Source organism: Corvus cornix, chromosome Z (assembly GCF_000738735.6).
Source record: "Corvus cornix cornix isolate S_Up_H32 chromosome Z, ASM73873v5, whole genome shotgun sequence".
In the NCBI taxonomy this organism is placed as follows: domain Eukaryota; kingdom Metazoa; phylum Chordata; class Aves; order Passeriformes; family Corvidae; genus Corvus; species Corvus cornix.
Genome location: NC_046357.1, coordinates 35,349,456 through 35,375,487, shown reverse-complemented (window position 1 = coordinate 35,375,487; position 26,032 = coordinate 35,349,456). Strand labels below are relative to the sequence as shown.

Below are 26,032 nucleotides of genomic sequence, written 5' to 3'. Positions count from 1 at the left end.
AGAAGCCTTTAACTAAGGGCTTAGCGCATCTACAACTACCTGATACAGATTCATGATATTATGCAGTGAGGTTACTATAATTTGTCCTAAAATGTTCTGTCAGTTACCCTAATAAATAACAATGAATGTTGGGATTATAGGAAAAATCTGCACAGCCAGCTAGTTAAAAAATATGATTATTGCAAATGCTGTGGAATCCCATAGGAAATTCTCTGATGTCTTCTACAACATAGAATGTCATAGTAAGACTGACAAATATATACAGAATCCATGACCTGTCTACTAACCCAAATAAAACTTTATCTAACAGGTAAAAATAAAACTCAGATGTTTTCACTGAAAATTATGGAAGTTACTGAAGTGTACCCAAAAAAGTCTCTATGCTCAATTCCTGTTTAAAGATGTGAGCTTTACACAAGGAAATCTGCTGAAAAATGTGCAGATAAATAACAGATATAGGAAATAAAAACTTCTGATAAACTTTTGTTTAAAATAAGTTAAATGCTGTAAGTTAGAATGTTTCATGAAACTGTTCTGATACTTTGACTGAGTTCTGAAGATCAAAAACCCATGAAATTCCAGCTAGCATCTTCACAGATAACTACACAGAAAAATAGAGGAAAGGGCTCCTTGAGGCACATTCAGGTAGTTCTTGTCAGTAATATTTTAATTAGGGCTACTTGACCTTGAAAAAATAAGGCAATTTAAGAAGTGGGAAAGAATAAGGTATTAACTGAATTTTCAAAGTATAGAACTGATCACACAGTAGATATGAATAGTGTTGCTATAGGTGCCGAATCACCTATTTAAAACACACTGAAATATTCCTTACACAGTTTAAATCTAGCAAGTTTTGTACAAGAGATGAAATATGCTATAAGGTTCATTCAAACCTACTTACCAATGACCTTTAAAACAAGTGGTAGCAAATGTCACTGTCTGGCAACAGAAAATGTAGATTTAAATGGATTAAACACCAGTCTACTAGAGGATAAAACCTAGTTCCATGTTCAGCATATAAATGCAAGATGCTAAAGATTTAAGTACATGTCCAGTAGAGAAGTAACATTCCTTTCCATTTATGAAAAGGCCCTAAAATATAGAAACGAGAAAGTACACAGTATTGATATACAGGTTACTAATCTTGTTTGTCCTTACATGATTCAAGTTTCCAATAATGAATCAAAAATATAAAAAGTACAAGCTTGTAAAGCTTTAGCAAATTCTATGCCATTACTAAGGCTACGTAGATATGATGATCACATGGAATCTTAGACAACTAAAAAAATACACACAGTGGAGTTTTTTACCAAGCTACCGGTCAGATCAGTATCAGTTGAAGGTGATGTTGACAAAATAAGACATTTACACTAAGAGGTATATGAACATTTTACTTCAAAAATCAACAGAAATTGTGTTCATTGTCCCAAAAAAGGTCTTTTTGTGTAACTGTCTGTCTTAAACATAGAGATTTCATTTTCAGAGGGTGCAGGAATGTGACAAGGAAGGTTAAGGTCTATTTGGAATTAAATCTGGCAAGGCATGTCAAGGACATTGGTAGTAAAAGGGAGACTAGGGAAAATGTGGGTCTGATGCAGAATGAGGTAGGTGTCCTGGTGACAAAGGACACAGAGAAGGAGCAGATACTCTTCAGTTTAGTCTGTGCTGCTAAGGGCAGGCCTCGGGGATCCCAGACCTCTGGAAGCAAGTGCACTAAAACAGGTTGCCCAGAGAGGCTGTGGTTCCTTCTCTAAGGAGACATTCAAAATCCACCTATTCTGTGCAACCTGTTCTAGCTGCGTCTGCTTTAGCAGGGGGGTTGGAAGAGATGACCTCCAGAGGTCCTGTCTAACCCCAACCATTTTGTGATTCACCCTATATTTAAGCTATATTTGTGCATTAAGAAAAATACCTTGGGAATAGGTTTCAACTTTTTTCCCAAAAAGTCTCTGTATTCTAACAGTGTTCAGAAGATAATTCTCCCCCATTATTTACAACCTTAACTACATAAACAAATTACAACACAGAGGTTATGTAGGTTTCCAGGGAATGCTTAGGCATGGGTCCACAATGCAAGTGTGATGCTGCACACTAAACAGCTCATGTTGGATCATACAGCAGGGTGGCAATTTCTTATTCCACATTAGGTCACACAGCGCAAGATATAAAAGGGACTTCTGCTGTGTTCGTGCAACAGAACAGCTACAAAAGAATAATGGCAGATCTACAGTAGCCTGAAAACTATCATTCAATTATGGAAGAGAAGTGGATTACTAGCCATGGCATCTGTTTTATAGAAATGCAGATACAGAGAAAGAGCAGTAACAGATGAAGTTTGGCTTGAAAACAATAAAATACTACGGACAAAACTCAGATTCCTAAAAGCTGAATTAGGAATTTGGGCATCTAAGTGTGTGTTGGAGCTCCCAAGTTCAAGAAACACTTAGATCTCCAAATTCCTATTTCTACTTTTAGGACTCTGTAATTTCAATGTTTAAAAAGTTTTCTGAAGGAAATTTAAGTGTCTAAAAGGGAAATGGGAAAATGATACAAATATGACTGCGTTGTAAACATAATATACTATTAAGTCATAAACTATTAAAATGGCATGACCATCACAATACTAGGGCTAAGATATTATATACTCAAAATAATTTGAGGTTTTCTCTGAAGTTCAATGACCAAAGTTTTTATAAAAAATCAGTTCTTTCACTTTGGTTAAATTTAAACCTCAGGAATTATACTAGGCATAAAAAAAATCCATGTATGACAGAGAGATTCTTCCAAATTAGGTCTGAATTCCATTTCTGAAAGTATTTTTGCTATATTTAAAGAGAGTGGCTGGAATAAACAAGAGAGAAGTTGAATGTGTGGCGTGCTACTACTTACTTGCCCAGTAAGCTTTGAGCACACTGAACACACTCCATTCTGACTATGAAGGTGAAATGCTTTCTTCAAAGACAGCTTAATTTCTTCAAGCTCACAATCTGCCTGTTGCAGAAAATAGGGACAATATTTTCCCAGCCATAGCACAATTTTCCTCATCCATCATAAGTAATTTTCAGGCAGGCATATGTGTTCAAGCACAAGCTTCTCATATTAGAATGAGAATGATAGGGATCAGTGCAATATCACTCTAGAGCAGCCAACACCTGAGAGGAGAGATGAAGAATTAATTTTTTTCTTTTTTTGTAGTTCTAATACTTTCTGTGGCATTTTCCATATGCATATGAATATTATATTGTTATTGTTTAAAAGATAACCAATAAGTAAATACAATACAAAATAATTCATCATCTATTACAGTGAATTATTTTCACGGAAAAATGGTGCGCTAGCATCAATATATTTAGAGTACAGATAATCATAGGTCTAAAAAAATAATTACCTTAATGAAAAAGCACTATTTTTAACTTAAAACAACTCAAGATAATAGCACTGTGATTTACAGGATTTCTGCTTCTTAGAAGTGCAAAGTCATTTATAGCACAAACTCACTAACTAAACATGCAGAAAAGGCAGAAGCAAAGAACTGGCTGCTTGTTGTTTCTCTTGCTTCTCTTGTTTCTCTTGCAAATACAGGAAGTTGCTGCTGCTTTTCTATTGCTTACGATGCATCTGGCAACTTCCAAAAAACAATTCTGATCAAGATCAGTCCCAGAAACCAAGTCTAGTACATAGGTAATAGTTTACATAGCAGAAATCTTTAAAAAAACAAAGTATCATCCCAACATATTTATATTTCTTTCCCAAAGCTGATGTTAATTTAATGACTGCAACATTAACACATACATTTAAAATAACCTGTGAATATCTAAATCTGGAGAATATTTACTTCTGCATGCTTCTGGATTTGTGTATTTTCAAAGCATCTTGCTGTCCTTGTTTAAATACACACTTTTTAAATGTGCGTGTGGAATTTTTTTTCACATATTGTCTGCCATAATATATATAGTGACAATATATATTTCACCCATTATGGCATTAACAATGCCTTTAATGTTTACCCACAAGAATTATATAGATTTTATTTAAGGCACTGCATTTTTTGCTGATGTTTCAACCTTTTTTTCTTCCTTTTAACTTATCTTAAACATTCTGGGACAGGTTAACCTTGATGCATGCATTCATCTCTTAAACTAATACAAGTTACTTTAATACAGAACATTAATCATTGTGACTGCAAAATTAGCCCTATTAGATTGCCATTGAAGTGTCTAAAAATAGCACTGTGGTCAGAGTGCTTTTAAAACAGAAGTAGATAGAGAAATGCAGAAGCTCAGAAGGTAAGTTGAGAAATTTTTAATGTTTTAAATAAATATTAAAATGTCCTCATCATAAGTGGAAGTTTATGCATGCAACCAGTTTCACAAAGGCATTCGCACAGTAGTCTCCTGTGTATTATTCCACCCAAGATTCCTTGTATCTCTGACTTTCTTCATACTTATTTTTTATATATCCCTTCAACCTCCTTTTACCCCAAGTTAAGAATATTTTCCTCCTTTGTTTTTTCCTGCCTCTTCTTGCATTCCCCGGCATCTCTCCCCCAATCAACAGACACCATCAAGGGCCCCCTTAGTCAGTTCAGAGACAACACCAAGCTGGGCAGACATGTTGATCTGCTGGAGGGTAGAGAGCTCTACAGAGGGATACAGACAGGCTGGATTCATGGGCTGGGGCCAGTTGGATGAAGAGACCTTAAAGATTATCTCCTAGTCCTTACACACCTGCCATGGGCAGGGATACCTTCCATGAGAAGTTGTTTCTGCCACACTGTTTCTCTTTAAGGGAGGTGGCTTCTCACACTCTCCTGCACTTCAGCATATGCCCTTTCCATGGTGTGTAGTCCTTCAGCTACACAGTGGTCCAGCACGGGTCCCCCATGCGGGTCATTACTATATGCCCTACTTTAACTCATAGATAAAGAGGTTCTGTCTTTCCTCTGAGTAACAGAAAAAGTGTCAGGCATTCTGAAGTCACAATATTTCGAAACTGTACCTATGGAAAATGTAGTGATAGAGTACCCACAGAAATTATCTTTGCCTTGGCTTGCAGAAGGAATCAACAGAAAAACCTTTTGGGTTCAAAAAGTAATTAGCGGAAGTCCAAAAAAGTAACATATTTGTACAGTCTTTTGCTTTTAAAGTGAAGCAAATTATGATCAAGAATGATGACTCTGCTCTCTAAGGATGAGGATCATAGCAAATATGAATCACTGAGTCTAAGAAAGAGTCACCAGCTTTATCAAAACAGCGCACTCTTGAAACATATAATGTGATTATCATAGAACATTTGTGATTCAGTATTTCTTAACCTGTAAATTTGCATAATTTTGAGTTATTTTACACCATGTAAATAAGATATACATCTTCAGTAAAATATAAAACCCCAATTCCTTTAGAAATGAAGCTGCAAATATGTGTAGCAATGCATACACAATTAATTCTTCACCATTCATGAAATTATGCTACATACTGTTAGAATAGTAACTGTTACAGTGAAAATACTTCTATGCGAACTCATGGAGTAGAGGATATTATGATAAAACAAACCTCCAGTTTTAACTTCAGCTAAGTTAAATAAAACGACCGATAGACCTCAGAACTCACATATATGTACAAAAATAAACAGAAATAAACAAATTTGTCTTCTGAAAGAGAATTTACTAAAATGGCCATAATTTCCCCAAATTTTAGCTAAGTTTTTCTATTAGTTTTAATTTCTCTCTTTGGAAATAATTTTTAAAAGGAAGATTCAAAACAAATGAAAGTGAAAACTCGACTGAAGCTGTGGAATGGACAAATCATTATTCTTGCAGGAAAAAAAAATCCACAAAACTGAATGTTGAATATATGTGTATTTCCATAAGTCTGTTAGAGAAGAAGTAGTCAACATTAAATCAAAGAGAAATTGCATTTCTTTTGTTCTTCAAAACTCCTGCTAATGAATAACATTCAGATGCATTTCTCCATAAGTTAGATCACTCATGTTTTTACTGAAATTATCAGCCATGGGAAATTTGTTATTTAAACTGTGAATTGCTATCCTTCTTCCCCCTCTTAACTCCTACCTTTTAATCTCTTTACCTTATTACTCTCCTTTTAAAAGAGCAATTAGCAATGTTAAGGAGAGAGTACATAGCACAAAAACTTTTGTCATACAAAACTATGAATTTAGTTAAACCCAGAAACTACACTAGTGAACAGGATCAGTAAACATGGCCCCAAATAGATAAATATAATTACAATAGGAGATTCTTCACAAATAAAATACAGGTGATGATATCTAGAATTATGAGGAAAAATACAAATACAAATTAGAAAGAAGAATGAATAGCAGTACCTCTATTAAAGGTAGTATTCAAAGACATAAAGTTTCCTAGCACTTCTTGACCAAAATGTAACATACATTTTTATGATGTTTTACTGTAAACCTCCTGAAGCCTGAAAGAAGAAAACTGAAAAGAATCATCATTTCCAGACAAAAACAGCTGATACCTTAATAAACAAAGAGATCTGAGGCCTCTGCTCATTTTAAAGTTAAAAAAGAACCATGCAAAATATTGGGCTTGGGAGTTTGAACTTTACTGCATCAGAAACTACATTCTAAGGAATAGGAACACAATAAAAAGATTGAAGAATGTAAAATGACACAACATGTCTTATTCAAACACTTTTATATTTATGGTAAAATTAGAGAAAATAAAAAAATTGTGTTGAATTAATTTCTTTCCAAGATTAAACTAACCATTATCAAAGGGAATTATTTCTGTGCAAAAACATGTGTTTTACCACTAATAACAGCTACTTCACTTGAGAATTATATCTCGACCAGAACCGTATCAATTCCTAAAAGAGATGTAAATATTAATCCTAATAACTTCTGACTGAAAAAAATCTTACAATACGTATCAAGAACAGGCCAGAAAATACTTACAGTTAACGTTAAAAAGACAGTAACAGTAATATCTCCTAGGACAAAAATCAAAATGTATTGTTGAAAGAAGAAAAACTCTATCTTAGAACCTATACCTAACAATACTTAACAATACTTTATCTACAGTGACAGGAGTCCAAAAAATTAAATATAATGGAGTTAGTCTTTCAAAACCACCTTACTTTAATAAATTAACGGATCTTACACAATAAATAAAATCTACATAAAATAGAAACTTCCTAGAGTTATGGGACAGCAAGTAAGGCATACATTTAGGTCATCAGTACAACGAGAAGACTAGGACACTGAGACCAAAATATATTGCATGAGTACAGACTACAGTCACCATGATTCCTTCTAAACTAATTCCCAATACACAGAAAAATGAAAAAAAAAATTAATATTTAGCATCAGGGAAGGGAGAGAGGCTAATCTCACTTAACTTCAGAATTTTTACACACAAATTCAGCACCAACAGGTGATGAAGTGTTTTATAGGTGGGGGAAGGTGAAATAGTCGTACATGGTTCACTTCAACCTAAGAAAGAAACCTAGGGTCAGAGGAACCAGCCTTAGAAAAAAATACCCTCTCCACAGACTTTTAAGAGAGTTGTGATAACTAGATCATTTGCAGATGTCTAGATAGTACACTTTCATCTCAGTTGCTACAAAAATTTTACAGTGCGCAAAAAAGCTGTCATAGCTGCACAGTGACAGGGGTTTCAGAACCTTAAGATAAGCCATAAAGAAACAAAGACAATTCAAAAGTAACTTCTGAAAAGAAAAACAGTAGGAAGTGGTAAATTTGCAGACAGGAGAAGTATCTTACTTCAGTCCACAAAGAGTGGTTACAAAGTAAAAATCCTTACATCTAGTAAAGATTTCAACACAAGGTCCTCAGAACTGGACATCTTCCATCATTCTAATGCAGAGTAGTACTAAAAAAACCCCAAAAAGTACTTCTGGTAAATAGTCTTTTAACAGGCCATTTACTCAGTTAAAAACAGGATAGAAATAACACAGTAACACAGTAGATATTATTAAATGTTGGATGTCCTTGCCTTAATGAACTTGAGAACTTCATTTAAGAAGACAGCATAAAGAGATAACAGTCAGAGAAAATCTATAAAATAAATAGGGATTTAAGAGTTTCACTCCAAGACTACATCTGTATATTAGTTTAGAAAAGAGGAAATATATTCCCCTAGAAGCAGAACTCCTAAATAAAGATACATAAAAAAGATCAATAGACTGTCCCCGAATTTGATGTTTTGTATCCTTGAATTATGCATTACTGCCTGCGAGCCATACCTTCAATCTGCATTGCAGTCATTAAAATAATCACTTTTTATTAAGTTTGAGATGATGGAATTGAAGCTCCACTTTTTCCCTCCTAAAGATCTAAAAACCCCCTTATCCAATGTCTGCATCAGCATTTAACTATTTCTCAAAACTTCCGTTTGATATTTTACTGGTGGCAATATTCAAGAAATAACGATCTGCATCATTGTTTGCAATGCCAATATCGAATTTCAGAAGAGTCGTCATTAAAGAGATCAAGCTGCCCTACCTCTCAGGTATCTTTTTATCAGTCTGTCTTAAGACGAGCAAAGACAACATTGTAGCGGCTTATGCTCATTTAACATTTGGAAAGTTGACTGATTTTCTTACTCCCCACAGCCATATAGATTAGAAACTCATTTATTTCTCTTTGTTATGAAAACACAGTCTGAAGCGGAAGTATGTAGCAAATTCAAAAAGCAGGATAATTATGCAACAAGTAAAACACTGCATAATCTCATTATACCATAGATGGGTTTTGACAGTAAGAACGACAAGAACATTTTGAATTAAAAGTCAACAAAATCAAAACGCATAAAATGAAATACATTTTAACATAATGTTTAACTGCAGCAAGAAATAAATGAAGTCTAAGGCTTAGAAAAATTTAGAAATTAATCAGCTCTGTTCAAAAAGAACAGAATTCACTTGACAGAATACAATAATATAACACAAGATCCAATATTCTTCCACTAGTCCAAGCTGCTAAATACTGGGGATCAAGGAAAGATGCAACCCTTTTCTAAAACCATTTAGTCCACTTTTTCATGTAGACTTTGGACATCATCTCTCTGGTATTGTATCCTTTGCTCTCATTAAAATACATGCAAAAAGAAGGTGATGATCTTATTAATGGCTTATTAATTATCATTGCCAGTTACAAAGCTAGTCAGAGATAAACGGGTTAGAGCATCAGAAACTAGATTCTGAATTTGACGACCAAAACTTAAATATTGCTTCGTTTGGTCTTTTTTTTTAAATAGATTGGGATTTGCTGGGTTCAGATTTTAATTTCTTTGGTTGTTTCATTTTATTCTTACATTCTAGTTTAAACGTTCTAGAAAAAATAAACAAAGTGCTTTGTTTTGTTTTGTTTTGTTTTCCTTTGTTTCAACTTGCTTTGCTTCTTTTTGTTTTGTTTTTTTACTGCAACTAAAAGCCAAGTTTCACGCACTGGGATCAATACTTTTGGGAAAACAAGTTTGCCATACATAGCAAGACAAAAGACGTTTTGTAGTACATTTTTAATCTTCAGAATAATTCCTTGTGTCTTAATGGAGTACTGTTAAGACCAGATTTTTGATATTTGTTTGCTTTTTACTGTCTTTCATCTTTTCAAGAGCTAAACTGCTTTGTATAGTTAATTATCTAAACACTTTTAGTGTAGTTGTTTATATTCTACAGCTTTGCTCAGATTTGCAACAATGTGTAGTAAGTCGCCTTTACGTCTTCTGCAGAAACTTAATTCTCAACTTTGAAAGAACATACCCAAATGCTTTCTTCTTGACGATACTGCTTCCAGTTTCGACCACTGTCACTGAACATCAGAATGTAGCTTGTTACCCAGTCTGAGCTCCCGTAACCACCTTGAGTAGCAACAGCAGTAATCTCAGTTCTTTCACCAAGATCAATCTGAAGCCATTGATATTTATTGGACACAAGTGGAGACCAGCCACCAGCACCTTAAAAAGAATGAAAAAGAGTGAAATGTATTTCTAAAAATAAGCAAGTTAACACAAAACTTGTATATGCAAAAATAAATTAGTTCATTTGAGCAGCATTATCTAGTGAAAAATATTTTTCTCCAAGGCAGGGGTTTCAAACTAGATGATCATTACAAGTCCTTTCCAACACAAACCATTCTATGATTCTCTGATACTAATTCAAGATATAGTTGCATCAAAACTCTTATGGTGTTATTTAGCAAGTATTCTGAAAATTTACACAGATTACTAGATATTTGTAACCAAATATAACTATTAAAAATGATTATCAATTGACTCACACCCTTTTCTCTCTCTCTACAATAAATTTTATAGAGTAATTTTTATCAATTAGACTGTTCAAGTAAAAAATCTGAATTTTGACTTTTTGTTATATACATCTCAATTTCATTTTATGTAAACTAGAAAATCTCCAGATGTCCTGTCTAACCTCAATGATTCCCCTGATTCTGTTCTGTGAGGCCTGGATATATAAATTTGCATATGAAGCAATAAAGCACAGTTAGATGACAAATTTGCATGTGCCTCTTAAAATGACCAAGAAATTTGTCAGCAAAATGGTAAAACAGTATGAGGTATACACATGCAGTTTCAATCACAGGCACGCTGGTCTGCAAAGAAAAAATTTCACCCGAAACGTAGAGCTACACTTCTCCAGTATTTTAACTAATCAGAAAGATGTTAAAAGGAAGAAATCATATCAATTCAGTGCTCCTTTGTCTTCCTTTGCTTTTATTTACTCAGATCATGCTACTAGCTTGCCTGTAAAGCTGGTTGGAAGAGGTCAAGGGAAGGTATCAAATAATCTCATAAGAAAAAGCATTGGTTTATGGAACTACATTGCAAAATATGCAAGTATTCAGACACAGCATCTGGTGAGCTTTATTAGAGAATGGTGGGATAAAAATTAAAAAATCCATTATTTAAGGACGGATTTAGATCTAACTCAGCAAAACACAATGCAAGAGGCACCTTGAAAAGTTCTTAAAGCATACATACACAGAACCAGAACAGATATATCTAGTTTCCACAACAATCAGTTAGCTACAATCCAATTTTATGTTTGTATAGGCTCCAAGATGTAGAAAAATTCATAGCTAAATACTACATGTTGCTTAATTCTGTTTAGAGTCACGAGTCAAGTTCTTAACATTACCTCCTCCAGGAACAAAACAGAAAAAAGAATTTTAATTAAAGAATGTAAACTGTCAAATATAAAATGGTGGGAAATCATATAGATACGCATAAATCACAAAAAGTTAGGTCCATTCTAGACAGCCATGTAGAAAGAACTGCGAGAAAAACATAAAGTTCCACATATGTAACAATTCCTTGTACACACACTTATGAGCTATTTAAAATATAACAGAATCAAAACTATGGAGTTAAATACTGGGCATTTTTTTTTTTTTCCTCTTTATCTAAATCAGGATTTAGAATTTTATGTAAATATGTGATTTCAGTGGCTGCATCTCAATTAACTCACATGCAGATTCCAAAGCCCAACCTTATGACCACATCATTTCATCTTTTAGTTGCTGTGCAGGACAGTGTGGTGGCATCAAAAAAGAAAACTCTGTTAACAGCCAGCGTGAGAGGTTAAACAAAGGTCCTCGCAGCCATAAGCAGAGTGGTCTATGATCAGTTCATATACTGTATCTGTGACACACCACACATAAGACTTAACTGCCAACTTGACTACCATCCTCAGCTGATGCATGTACACTTACAGCAACATTCTGCAGTGCTGTGGTATTCAAAGCCTTCTTAGAATTATGTGTTGCTGTGCTAAGTTTGGTGGCATTTTTGAACTTTTCACTTGAAAGGCAGGGTTGAATTGAAGTCAACAGGAGCAGTCTGGCAGACTGTGCTGAGTACATAATTTGTAAAACCCTTCTGTGACAAAACATCTTCACTTGGTGACTGCAGAACTTTTTTCAGAATGAAGTAATGGAAGTCAGAAAGATGTAAACCAAAATGCCCGAAAAGCATCCTGTTATGGCAGTACTACTTGCTGCCGGCCTGAGGTAAGTACTCCTGTCTTTAGTTCTGTGTTTTCCAGAAGTTTTTGCAAGGCATACCACCATGTAGTCTATACCCCCTCATCATGCTGCACTACACCCTATGGAAAGAAGAGAAAGAGACACAGATACACAGTGACATTCACAGAATGTCAGGGCTATTTGATTTGAGAGATGACAATAAATATGCAGCCCCAGAAGTAATCTATCAGCCCTGTTCTGACCAATGCAACATAAGATCCATAAAGAATAACCACCAAGCAGATGCAGCATGATGTCTCCAACAGCCTGTATGAAGCCAAAGCCTGGACCACTACGCCGAAGCTGCAACGTTTCCTGAAACACCATGACACTGGTTCACACAATGCCTTCATCTGTTTCAGGCTCTTCATGAGCTCTCCTGTCTGACTGTCCCGCAGCCAGCTGACCTCCCAGCATCTGCCACCCAAAGCATCACAGATATGAAACATTTGCCCAGTCCTGGAGGAAACACTAATAGAGCATGTTAGCTTCTCATGCTGCACTCTTCACAGTGTGTCCTGTCCTTGCAGCAAGATTAATGAGTGTACCAAACTGTAGTCACTTTTGGCTGTAGCATATAGCTGGCCAAGGTGATGCACAGAAGCTGGCTGCATAACAGATGCCAAAAGGATCTTGTTTGTTAGATTTCATGCTGCATGGTGTGGATGTTTCTGGGAAGATCCTAAAGAGCTTCTCACAGAGATGCAGATACCGTGTATATTCAAGGCTGTGCCAAAATGTATGAACAGAGAGGTAGAGAATAATATATACAGGGGCATAATTTTGTCATCTCTAAACTTCTAGAATTATTGACTTTGAAGTCTTCACCTTATTTCTCTTATCTCTTTTCTTTTTGTCCGTGTCTTTTATGTAAAGCATATGCTTTCTTCAATTACATCTGAATGTAAGTTTTAACAGAGACTGATGAAACATCTTTTGTTGTGAACTAACAGCAAATCAGAAAAATATTTTTCAAAGGGAAGACAATCTGTATCTAGAGTTCCTTTTTTTGAACTTTATCTCAGGAGGTGCATAACCCTTTTTATTTTCCACTGTCTCTTGCCAATATTGAAATTATTTGTATGCAACATACCAAAAAATCTACATTCAAGTTGCCCAAGCATGCAAGTTTCATGCTTTATTTCTGTTAATAACCCCAAGCTCTACACAGTTCCTTTTTATGAAGGACATGCTGACTTGAAGTTGAACACACAGATAATACATAAAATCTTTTTATTTCACTTATCATTTCTATTATATTTTTTTTTAAATACCAGTGCTTGTGAAGTGTTTGTACACGTGTGTAACTTTTTAAAAGTACATTACTTTATTGAACATATTTAATAACCTCATAATTTTTCTGAAGTACTAACTCTTTTTCTTAACTTATGAACATCTGTCCTTCAATTATAAGATCTTGCCAGCTTTATTTGTTGGCTTATAAGTAAATGAAAGATTGGTAGCTAATAGGAGGCTTGGTTCATTCAACCTAGCAGCAATTAAATCAAAGTTTACAGTTTCCATCAGTCACTTTTATGTACTATTTGATAAACAGCCTGCTTCATTTTATGTGATATTCATCAATGAATTGACTGTTAAATGATGGAAAAAATTACTAAGCTTTTGATATTTTTAATGCATTAAAATTGATTAATTTGGTTAGATTTAAAATCTAAGAGATCATGCATCTCTCATATTTCAAATTTTGCCTATGAAATTCCGTTATTCTTGATTTCTGTTTCTACAACATAACATTTATTTTCAAGTCAGCTAAGTGAAATATACTGGGGTTTCCTCAAACATTTACTCCAAGCAATGCACAGTGCTCTTCTGCGGAAGTTAGACAAGGAGGTGCCATTCATTAGTTTAGTCAGCAATTTCTTTGTCACTACAACTGCTAACTATAAACAAGATTGCAGACTATAATCTACCCTGGATTTATGCACTGAACTTCTAGGAGAAGACTTGCTTCCCTTCAGATAATACCCTGTATTTCTAGACTTCCATTTTTATGCTCTTCATACGTCGTTTGAATTCTATTATATTACCTTTCTTGCTTCTGGAGGTTAAATATCCTCTGCCCTCTCCCATGACCATCAATATGAACAAATCACAGCACTGAATGGGTATTATTTCATTATCCTGGTTCCTGTCTGCTAGGATATGTGTTTAAAGAGCTTGTATTTTCTTATTTCCTTAGCTTCACTGGGGTGACAGTATAATTATCACTAACATTGAAAATAGAAAAAAAAAACCAGCAAAGTTAGCAAATAGCTGCAAGATAAAAAAATTAGAAATAACTGAAGAGAAGGTACAAAAAACTCAAATCCAGGTCAGAAAATACCTGAGTATTGCTACAGTGGACTTGGAGTGCTATATCAGGTTTAAAACTTTTAATCCTGCTGGCAGAAAATTTATTAGGTGATGATCAAGCTTTTCGGACTTTCTCTCTGTAGTTATCAGTCTGCCAGGCTATTTTTGCTTCATTTGAAAAACTCTGAACTACATAGAATAGAAACTGATTTAAAGATTGCCCCTTTGTATGAACACCACCCCACTTTTTCCGTATCCAGCTCTGACTATCATCACGTACATTGTTACGTAAACCACAAAACAGTTCACACTCATACATGCCTTAACATCTGCTTCTTCACACACAGTTCATTAGACAATTTAGCCAGCACCAGAATTTATACCACGTTTAAATTCTGTCAATTTTTTGCATATTTAATTGCAATGATTGCAAGAAGTGTATATTAGCAAAAGTTCAGGCTTAAAACTAACACACATCAGCAAGGATGCTTTCCTTTGATTAATCAAACTGTGTATTTCCCATATGGATCATTTAACAGAAGCTGATTTTAATTTCAAGTCAATAAAGTTGCACCAGGGATGAATTTGCCTGCACTTATTACAAAGCAGATTTTCTGCATGCACATTTAATTCACAACTCAGTCTTCTAAGGGTTTAAAAAATCAAATGAACTGCTTTACAGCATTCAAACCCCCTAAAATACCAAAGTACGACACTATTTCATTTCTCAAGCTGAAATTCATCCTCTTTCACAAACTGAGAATTACAACACTGTAGGCTTATATTTAGATAAACAGAACAAGGCTTCTGTTAAGTTTATTGAAAGATAAAGGAGGTGGGGATTGGGGGGCAATAAATGGTGTTGATGCATTTCTAGCAGCACCTAATATTGGCACCTTAAAAAAGTGTCCAGAGTAGCAGTGCCTCTAATAAAACCCTAGTCTTTTACATTTTAGTTCTATGTTCGAATGAGGCAATTCAAGAAATAGAGCTCATACAATTAGAAATTCCCGCTTATAGCCCAGCAAAGTGCAAGAAAAGTAATTATAAAGAAGAACATAAATAGCCAAAGATGCCAAGGAGCATAAATCACAGCTTGGCCCATTTTTCAGAAAGGCCATGCAAAAGTTATCACAGCAATGCTGTTCTGAGCCATATTTCAGTGATAAAAGACATGGATATAAGCCTCAAAATTTGAAACCAGGGATAATCTGTGGCAAGTAAACCTGAGAAGAGATGAGGGACCTTGAGCTGTGAATAAGAAATACTGGACACAGAATCATTTTTTTTTACACGGATTGAAGGAGGCTGAGAGGGACAGTTAGATCAGAACCCAGTTCTGCAGTCACTGCTTCATCTATAAAATTTCTGCACAGTAATTTTCAACCACATTTTTGATAGCTGTTCAGTTTTTGCCTTTGATCTGTAGCATGATCCTCTGCCTAAGTGGGGATAAAACAGCTTGAACTTTACCACATTTGCAAAAGTTATTGATTACAGATGGAGAGAAGGGGTTACACTCTTTTTGTTGTTAAAGAACAGTGAAGCCAGCCTAACACATCAATCCCAAAGCTAAACATTCTGAGGATGTGAAGAACAACATATCCCTAGAGAAACTTGCACCACCAAGGATGCAGCATACAGACATCCTTATAAAAGAAACAGCAACTGATAATACTCGTAATTTATCTAAAGTTGCTGAACTGAAGGCTGCTGAGCTGACACAGCTGGCGTGAAACATATGAACAGCAGCCAATGACTTTATACTATGAAAGCCCAGTCCCTCTTCTTACAGCAGGGACTTGCAACATGCTCCTTCTAGGAGTGCATGTGGAGATTCCTCCCTTGAGTGAGGATACCCCCTCAAGGTTACTCCTTGAGGCTGAAAGAGTTGCCCAGGGTCAATAGTATGGTTGAGTAACATAAAGCTCCTGTTAATAATTATTTTGCTGGTTTTAATATAATTTCTTCAATATTGCTTAAAAAGAGTAATGCACTATAATAGTAGTTACAAATATACTGTGCAGGAAGTAAATCTGATTGAAGATTTTTAGTCTAATCATTATCGTCATCAGTTTCAACAAATAACATACTTTATTCATATAAATATGTTTGGTTTGATGTCTTTAGCCCTATTGGACAAAGTTACATAAAGGCTGATTATACCCCCATAAACCATTAGACATAAACTTTTGACTAAGTCTGGGACTAGGATGGATCCTGCCGCACCTAGACTCCTCTCTGAGAAGGAGTTCACAAAGCAAAGTGTTTCTTTCTGAACTTTGTGACTCCTCAGGAGAATCTCCCTGACAAACTATCTGAAGCTTCCATTGTGTCTGCTGTGATCTAAGCAAAATCCTGTTGTTTACTATGAGATTATTTTCAGGACTAAAAAGTCTTTCTCATACTGACATATTACCTATATTTAAAACTATCATACAAAACAATCAATCTTAACACCTAAAAAAACCAAAGGAGCATTCAGTGCAGGAAAGCTCAGCTGTTCAAAAAGAGTTGTTATTGCCTGAAGAAAGACCCTTGTCTACCTGGTCTCAAACTGTATAACCTTGGAAACAGAATCACAGAATATTCCAAACTGGAAGAGACCCACAAGGATCATCGAGTCCACCTCTTATGTGGATGGTACATACAGGGACCAAACATCCTTGGTGTTATTAGCACCATGCTCTAACCAACTGGTGTTTTCATCTCCACAGTCTCCTCTCCTCCTGATTTTAAGATTGCAAGTTAGTAGGATATAGTGCGTTCAGCCAAAGTGTAAGATCAGAGAAATACCTCTTTAAAGATTACTAAAACAAGAGGCTTTAAATAGCCTGGGAATCTTAAGACTTCTAGTATGCAGTTACTTTCTGCATGAAGGAGAGATACTAGTGATTTGGAGGAGACTAAAAGCAGTTGTGTCCTGTCACTTTATCTGTGTATAAAAAGACTCCATGGCTGTCCTTCAAGACAGTGTCACAGTTTAGTTTCCTTCCGTAACTAGATTTCATAGGAAATCATTCAATGTCTTCACAATTTTCCTTCTATTTTAGTACGGTTAAATAATGTTAGTTGTATATAAAAAAACAAGTATTAGCTGAAGCTGTCTGAAGTACTAAGATGAACTGATGAAAACTAAGAAATACTCTTACATAACACAACTTCATGTATAGCTTCTTAGATATTTTCTGGTCTTGTCTTCTTACTTTACAAACTGACAGAGGTTAAGTCCAATACTGAAAAAAAAAAAAGAAAGTAGAGAAACAATGGAATCTTGGAGATATTTCAAGGAATCCAAAACAAGATTTCCCCTTCAAAGAACGTTTCTGAATTGTTTTGTCTTCTTGGAAAACAATACTTATCTCCACATATTACAACAAAACCAAATTTGTTGCACTATATAAACTCTGAAGGTCTTCAGTACCACCCCTTCATTCTGAACATATAAGCCATCATTTTCTGGATTATTAGGGAAGCTCTTGGCCAGGTTTCCGAAAATACTGTGAGAGAACAACTAAGAGGCATTTTTGAGGGCCTGATACCAGAACTTCTCAGTCACAGGAATGTATCATGAGATATACTGTTTGAATACAGACTGAAAAGTCCCATAAACAGCATCTGATTCTGAAACCTGTAAGTTACTCTTGCTGTCAAAAAATGAATGAAGAAGACTTGCCTCTTAATATCTGAAGAATGAGATTAATTTATCTGAGTAATTTTCTGAGAAATAATAGACATAACAAGCATGTTTTGGCTTATCCATGTAGAGAAGTTAAGTTTTCTGAGGAGTATTTCACAGGTGGCATGCAGAGCTTTGTCAATGGAAATCAGAACTACTAAAAAAAAATCCATCAACTTTTGAGGTGGAACATAAAAAGAGCTATATAAATGCTTCAGTCAGATAGAACTTTCTAAGGGAGGTGGGTGTAGCAACCAGTTCAGCGGCCTCAAAGGTAGAAAAAGTTTAATTTTATAGGAAGGTCTAACTTTATTTTAAGATATTCTGAAACTGAATATCAATAATGAAAACATGTACGATCTTAGAAGAGAAAGACCAATTGCATTTATTTTTTCAACTGTCAGAATATTTAATATTTAAGGAACTTAAATTTCCGAATTCTGACAGGTACTATAAAATTAATACTATGTTTTAATAATAATTTGTGACACGTAGTAGTTACTATGTCAAGAGGAGTTTCAGAGGCATCTTGAATTTGAATCAGTGCAACACAAAGGCACTAAGAAATGGTATTAATAGTGACAAAGTTTGATCTACCTTTCATCATTCAAACAGAAGATGGTAGGTAAGTTTATTTCACCCCCCTTCTGCATTAACAGCAAATTAGGGGAATGAGTCAGTGAATCCCATTTTACTTTTCTTCAGAAAGCTCAGAAGACATTTCTCCTCAATTAATCATATGTAAATATATCAAGGGAGATATTTTGATAAACTGACATAGTTTATCAAAAGGAAAACATACTGACAGTGGTTCAAAGACCTATCAAAGCCACTACTTTTTGCTCTGATTTTTCATCACCAGCATACCACACAGTGCTAGGAACCAATGCCCTACAGCAGGCAACATCTTTTGTGTGCACTGGAAAGCCCAGGTTTGACTAAAAAACTTTTATATAGGTAATGAAGCTGTAATTGTGTAGGATATAATCTGAGCCACTTCTGCACTGTACTAAAAAGGTGGTTTTTTTCTTCCTCCAGCAGGAGACAGGTATTAAATAAATGTCATTCTAAGAGATTTGTGCTGAAGAAAAGCTCTTGTTCTTCACAATGTTTCTTAGGAAAAAAATGTTTTGGAAATATGCCAGTTCGTTGCAAGATTTACATCATTCTTGGCTACTACCATCCACTTTTACTTGATGCTAAGCAAACTATCTCCCTTACTATGAACTAGGAATTTCACATAGCAGTTGTACCCCTTTTTGGCACATACTCTGACAAAAATCCAAGACTAAAGTAAAACAGGACTTAATTTGGGAGATTGTCTCCTTCTGGGGAGAGTGTATTCTTGCAATAGTGCTGTTCTCTTACTGTCTCTAGACTATCCAGGTTTAGGATGCTCTATTAGAAAATCCTGCTCTGTGTGAAGTGTGGTTCACTACTTTCAATATTTAAACTTCTCTCTCTTTTTCTCCATCAGTGAAGTGAGGATCACTTATATCTCATCATTGTAAATTTTCCTGAGGAACTTACTTTGTTCACAGAAAGTTTCATGGGGAAAACAAAAATAAAGAAATTTGATTGCCACCATCTTTCGCTACACCACTGAGTTTAAGCAGCATTCTCATTTGAATTTCTGTATTGATGTAATTTCTATTTGTATATACATCATTATGTCATGAAATACAAACTACCAGGAGTGGAAATGGAAAATATGTATTTATTGTATAAATATTTGTTACAGTGAAACAAAAAAATAACATAGGTAGCTCAAATACACTGTTCATTGCAGTTTTATAAAGTTACACAACTTCTTTCAACCTACTAAATTTTGTCATGTTGTTTACTTAGCAGCTGCTTTCACTGAGCCACCTATATTTGTTTTCCTTGCTCAGCAGTCTTGCCCAACATGTTACATTCCTGTCTTGCAATTTTAAGCTAGAAGTGATAATTAGCCATAGTTTTCATGGCCAAAAATATTTTTATATTGCGAAAGATTTTTTACAGTTGAACATCTGCAATTCACTCACTTGTAGACATTTTAGTATTCTTCTTTCTTTCTTGGTTGTTTTGCTTTCATTCATTCCAGTGTGTAACAACCAGGCAAACCCAGAGTCTGAAACCAAATTATCCTGGTTCTTTAGCATTTACTCCCATTCACTTCAAGCTAGCGTGCCATCCCAGTATTTTATTGACTATGGCCACAGAATTCAAAGAAAAAGAAATCAAGCTTAAAATATTTTGCATTGATGAGTTGACATTCATATATGTGATGCAAGAAGACTGTAAGTATTTTAAACATTTGCTACTATGACAGCATTCTGATGAGGTTTCCCAGGGTAATTAAATTAAATTTCCTAACACCAGCTGCAATCTCCAGTGATGTGAATTACACCAAAACATACAAAATATGTGTATCTAAATCATATTTTTCTGATACAATCATTCATTTATGATTTGTGTTCCTGTCTCCTCAAATATAAATCCACCACTGGCATTTTAACAGGAAATAGTGACATTTATTAAGAACAGATTGACACAGGTATGGAATGACTATTTTTTTCCTAAAATGCACTGCAAAAAAAAAAAAAAAAAAAAAAAAAAAAAAAATCAAACCTGGTAGATGAGTATTTCAGATATTGCATTTTCCTTGAGGATTTGCCTACTACTTGGAAGAGTGTTGAACAGCAGTATCAATGAACTGTAAAAGGATCAGCAAGTTCAAAATACAATCAAACTAAATCTTAAACCCCTCTGATATTTATCAACCAGTTATAATATGTAACTAGATGTGTCATCTCCAGTTTAACTTCAGAGTGATATGTATGTATACTTTACAACAAAATGAGCAGGACAGTACCTTTGAGCAGATGAACATGTTTGTACCTTTCATTTTTATCACTACTTTAATCTCAATCCTCAATAATCCACTTTCTGATGGTGGTACTTCAGCAAATTCTATTTCAGCCTTCAAAATGCTGATTCACTGACTTTGGCACCTGTTTCAGTAAACACGATGCCTTCAGTATAGCAAAGCAAACAGAAAAAATATGGACACCCGCAGTTTCCAAGCAAAAATACTCTAAGTATACATATTTAAGACAGAAAAGCTCTATTTTATTTCCATTATTATCAGTGTAAATTACTACAGCTGGCATCAGGGAGACACTGGCCAGCTCTATCTGGTTATGGCCCTGCACAAAGAAAACATGATTTTTCAAGAAAACATGTGCAGTATCAGTCTTCTGGTCCTTTAAGTCTGTTTGTGATTATGTGCACAAGAATATGAATATTCTGCAATAGAATGACAGATACTCTGTAAGTCAACAGAATTGTCTAGTCTGATTACAGTTTGACTTTGTGTAAGGTGCAAGTGTCACAGTACGCATGTACATGCGCAGTCGCACTGCTGTACACTTGTGAGCAACTTGACCTGACAAGAACATAAAAGGATGAGGTAAAACTGGAACATGCAATATCCCCTACGTATACAGTATTTCCCTAATTTGGTGCTCTAGTCATGACTCCCAGCATTCTGTTCACTTAGAAATACACGTCACATGACACTTACCACTTTACTAATTGGTATTTATAGATGACACACTATACCAGATCCTCAGCTGGGAAGTTAGTATAACTCTCCTGTATTTAGTTTCCAATAATATTTTTCATATTGACCTGAATGCTAAAATTTTGCTGGAGAAATTTATTATGAAGTTTTCACAAAGTCGAGATTCGACCAATCATTTACCTTCCATGGTTTAAGATTCCTATTCTTATAAAAAGAACTAAAGAAAAAAAACCCAAAAACTATACACTGCTCATCTTCAAGTCAATTTTTGGTTTTGTGTATTTGTGTAATATCTGTGTTTTTCAGAATTCACGGATTATGACATCATTATTTCCCCACATAATTTAGAAAGAAGCACTCACAAATACGAAGAGGTTTGAACATTTTAAGTTTGAGGTTTCAACATTTTGCACAGCATTGACTCCTGACTCAGATTTGTTGGCATAAAGCCTGAGAGTATAATAATGATGACTAGAAAAATAACAGAGAGAAAATGGAATTGAGCCAGACTAATGGAATTTCATGATCAAGAAATATAATCACATCTGGTTTGACTGTCAGAAGAAAACATCTTTGTTGGTTAAATATTTAAATTGTAGGAGGTACACTATAAATAACTGAGCTTTATTATTGTTTCATACAGTATTGGAGGACAACACTTATTAATTGAGGTACCTAATAATGAAGAAAAACTGCAGTTCCATTCACTTAAGTTTTGTCCCTGGAGAAAGCTTCATTTTTCAGCATTCTGGATCTTTTTTTTCAGAGTATTATAATAATATTAGTCCTCATTTGTGATGTTCAAGAATAGCATTGTAATGTTTATGAAACTAAATCAGCCAACCTCAACAGCCAAATGAGTAATTCAGGGATTTTTTATTTGCATCAGTTTTAAAACAACTGGTGTATAACTAATGCAGAACTAAGCTGTATTATTTATAAAATCATGTTTAACTTAAAAACTCTTCTCAGACTAAAAATGGTGTATTTCTGCGTATTCTAATCCCATCTTTTCAGATCATCACAGCTTCTTACTTTTAATGACAGCCATTACAGACAGCAGAGCCACTGGAATCAGACCAGTAATAATACTATATAACAATAATATATGTCATAATAAATAAATCATAGTAGTGGTTGTGTAGAAAAGTTTCTATAGCTTTCAGAAAAGTAATATTACTGTTAAAAACCTTGATACACTGAACAGTGCAACTTCCGCAGGCTACCATGATCCAACTTTATTTTTTTCTTCGTAAGTAATATATTACTTAAAATATTGCAGAGGATTTAAGTAACAGTCAAAACACAACTTCATGCCATCCAGGACAACTTATTAATGGTTATACTGTCTTTTCTTGCCCTTAGGAATTCATTTTGTGAACTGAACATCCTTTAGCATCATCCTGATGAACTGTAGGTTCATCTGATATCAGGAATGATTAATCAAATTATTGTATTTTTAGGTATAAAATCACTTATTTGCCAATTATTTTCAACTTCCTGCAACACACAGGTAAATAAAATGTTACTTAATAAAATAAAAACTCCTTTAGGACACAGTAAAAGGCAAAATATAGATATTAGTAGAATGCGACCAGACAATATTTGTCTCTCATTTAAATCTATGTTTATGTAATTATGTATTCCAAACTGCAAGCTAATGTCTAACAGTGTTATTTTTGTGGTACTGTTCTTTATGCAAAAACGTTCATATACCAGTTTAACTAAATCTATATACTGAAACATTATCCTGGATCATAAGATATCCAAGATTTGCTAGATTGATATTCAACAAAAAATTGTATTATTCTCTCTCTCTTTTGGTTTGTTTTTTTTTTTTTTTTTTTAATGTGTAATGTGTTAAGGAACTGTAGACTGCTTCGAATTGAAGTTTTAGCTCTCTACTTTTAAAAGATCTTTAGAAGTAGATTATGATGATAAACATCACAGATGTGTATAGGTATACACATTATATATAGACATACGTTATACATAAATATATCATATATATGTGTGTGTGTGTGTGTATATATGTGTACTAGAAAAAGAGAAGCTGACCGTATCCATCAGATAATCATATATACACACACAGAGATCCCTTAATGTCCCTCAAATAGTAAAAGCATACTACTTATTTGATATAGCAATCTAAGGTGGCTAAAAATTGTACATTACTAACTGGATTGCAAATGGATTTAGGAATTCAAGAACTCACTTCTACTTACTCCTGGATAGTCCAAAGAGATTTAGTCAAGGATTGAAGCCAAATTGACTAAAAACTGCCCAAAGAATAAAAACTCGCTCTCTGCCTCTTAAGAGATGTGGATTTAGAGCTTTAAACTCATAACTGAGATGTTATGTATATTATACTTCTGCCCACATGATAAGACTTAATTTTCTTGGTTTTGCAAGTTTTGGTCCTTATGAGAAATTTTATCTACTTACACAGGGGAATGACGATGTAGTACAGTAAAGATTTCTTCACATTGAAAACTAGTTTTTAGAGAATATTGATCTTTGGTATTAAATAAGTAGATGGTAGTGAAACTTAATTAATAGTTAAAGCTGAATAGTTCATTAATTATTCATTTGTATTTGAATCTTATTTTGTTGTTGTTATCATTTGTAGAAAGAAATAACTTTTTTTGTGTTAGCTGTCTCCTTTTTTACTGGGCTACAACAAAATCACAAGCTAAACAACAGGAAATAATTTCCAATTGCTTTTGCCAGAATGTTAGTCTTACAGTTGTGCAATAATAATGATGTTGACTGAGTGTAGAAACTGTCAAATACTGCAGTTTGTTGAAAAGGTTATATTCTCTCTACCAAGTCTAAACCAGTCTCATGTCTTAAGAAAAGACCAAAATAGAAGCCAAAATCTCACAAAAAGCCTATGACGCTTCAAAAATTATGCCAACAAATGAAAAGTAATGCAGATATAGCACATAAAATTTGGATAGGAAGGTCAACATGATCTTAATTCTGAAAATTAAATTTAACTGGAGTTCTCAGTAAAAAAGCAATTTTGAACAGAAATAAACCTGCTCTCCTAGTCAAGACCAGAATGCTATAGTAATGCAGCAGATGTTAGATTAAAATAGGATGTTAAAAAAGTCAAATTTTTCACAAAGGTATTTTTTTGGAAAGCAGTGTAATAAGCTTTCTCTTTTTTGTCATCAGATAAATTTTATCCCACATCTCTCATCTTCCACCTACTACAGGCAGTCACAAAACAACACACAACACCAGGTTCCCAAGTTCTTCTAGCTGTAAAATTTTTATGTGTTTTGCACTTTAAAGTGTCATAGAGGAGCTTTTCTTCTGAAAGTTAATCAGGATTTTTGGAGAGCTACTAACATGTAACTACTTAAAAAATAAGACAACCAAGAATGTTCTATTCCCCAACATTGTTACAGGGTAGATCCACAGTATCACAGACTTACAGGGTGAAAGGGAGGAAATTAAATGGAATACTTTTTTAAAGTACACTAGCACAGAATGAATTTGTGTAATTTTAAAATGGTTAAATCCAATATAAAAAATATGATGCTCCCTAAAAAGACATTATACTCTTACCAGAAAGTAAATATCTACTCTTAGGTAACAAAGTATTGGTAGTTCAGAGGTCAAAGTACAGTCTCTAGGAAAAAACCCAACAACAAAAAACCCCCACAAATATTATGTCGCCTTTTTTTTTTTCTTACTCAGCACCTGACAATCTACTATATGAGCTACCAGAGAAATAAGAGATCAGATAGCTAAAATTCCACTTTCAGCTCCTATTCCTTTAGTAATTAAGCATTAACAAATATGTTGTATTTTACTGAATAGGATACTATACAAAAGGGCTCAGAATGGGCCACAAATCAGTCACATACCTGCCCTCAGCTGATCATATTATGGGAGCCTTTCACAGCTAGATGTCAGCTCTGAATGTTGATTGCCCAACCATAGCTTGCCAAGAGCTACATGTTCTTCCTCCCTTATTAAGTTACATGAAATTGAAAAGATATAGATCTGGATTTCAAATCCACTGATCTGTAAAAACCGTAGGAAGAATTACATTATAGGAAATCTTGGTAGTATGGTTTATTATTAAGGTTATCCATTATTTCCAGGTATTTCAAATTCTGTCAGACTTACAAGTTGACTGAAAACTTGAGTCTTTCAGGCTTATTTTCTCTTTATATTTTGTTTTGTTTTTTCTTATCTGAGAAATGCCTTTAGCAATTCTAAGATTCATATAAGGAGTTTGTTTGTTATTAGGTGATGAGTATGTGCCAAGAATATGCTTTTTTTTTAATCCCCTTTTCTTATCAACCACTACATTTGTCTGATAGATAAAGCAGAAACATAATCAAGATATTATTAGGTTATTAGTTAACTCTGAAAGGTCTGCCTGCATTACTCCACTGAAGTACTGGTGGTGC

General features: G+C 34.4%; 1 protein-coding gene across 2 annotated transcripts in view; it reads right to left on the bottom strand.

Moving 5' to 3' along the window:
- LOC104692024 (contactin-associated protein-like 4) overlaps window positions 1-26,032 on the bottom strand; it is a 216,740-nt gene that overhangs the window by 128,361 nt on the left and 62,347 nt on the right. For both annotated transcript variants that reach the window (XM_010403748.2, XM_010403749.2), the window contains exon 3: window positions 9,765-9,958. In XM_010403748.2, the coding sequence (XP_010402050.1) occupies window positions 9,765-9,958 (194 nt within the window). The remainder of the gene's footprint in view (window positions 1-9,764; window positions 9,959-26,032) is intronic.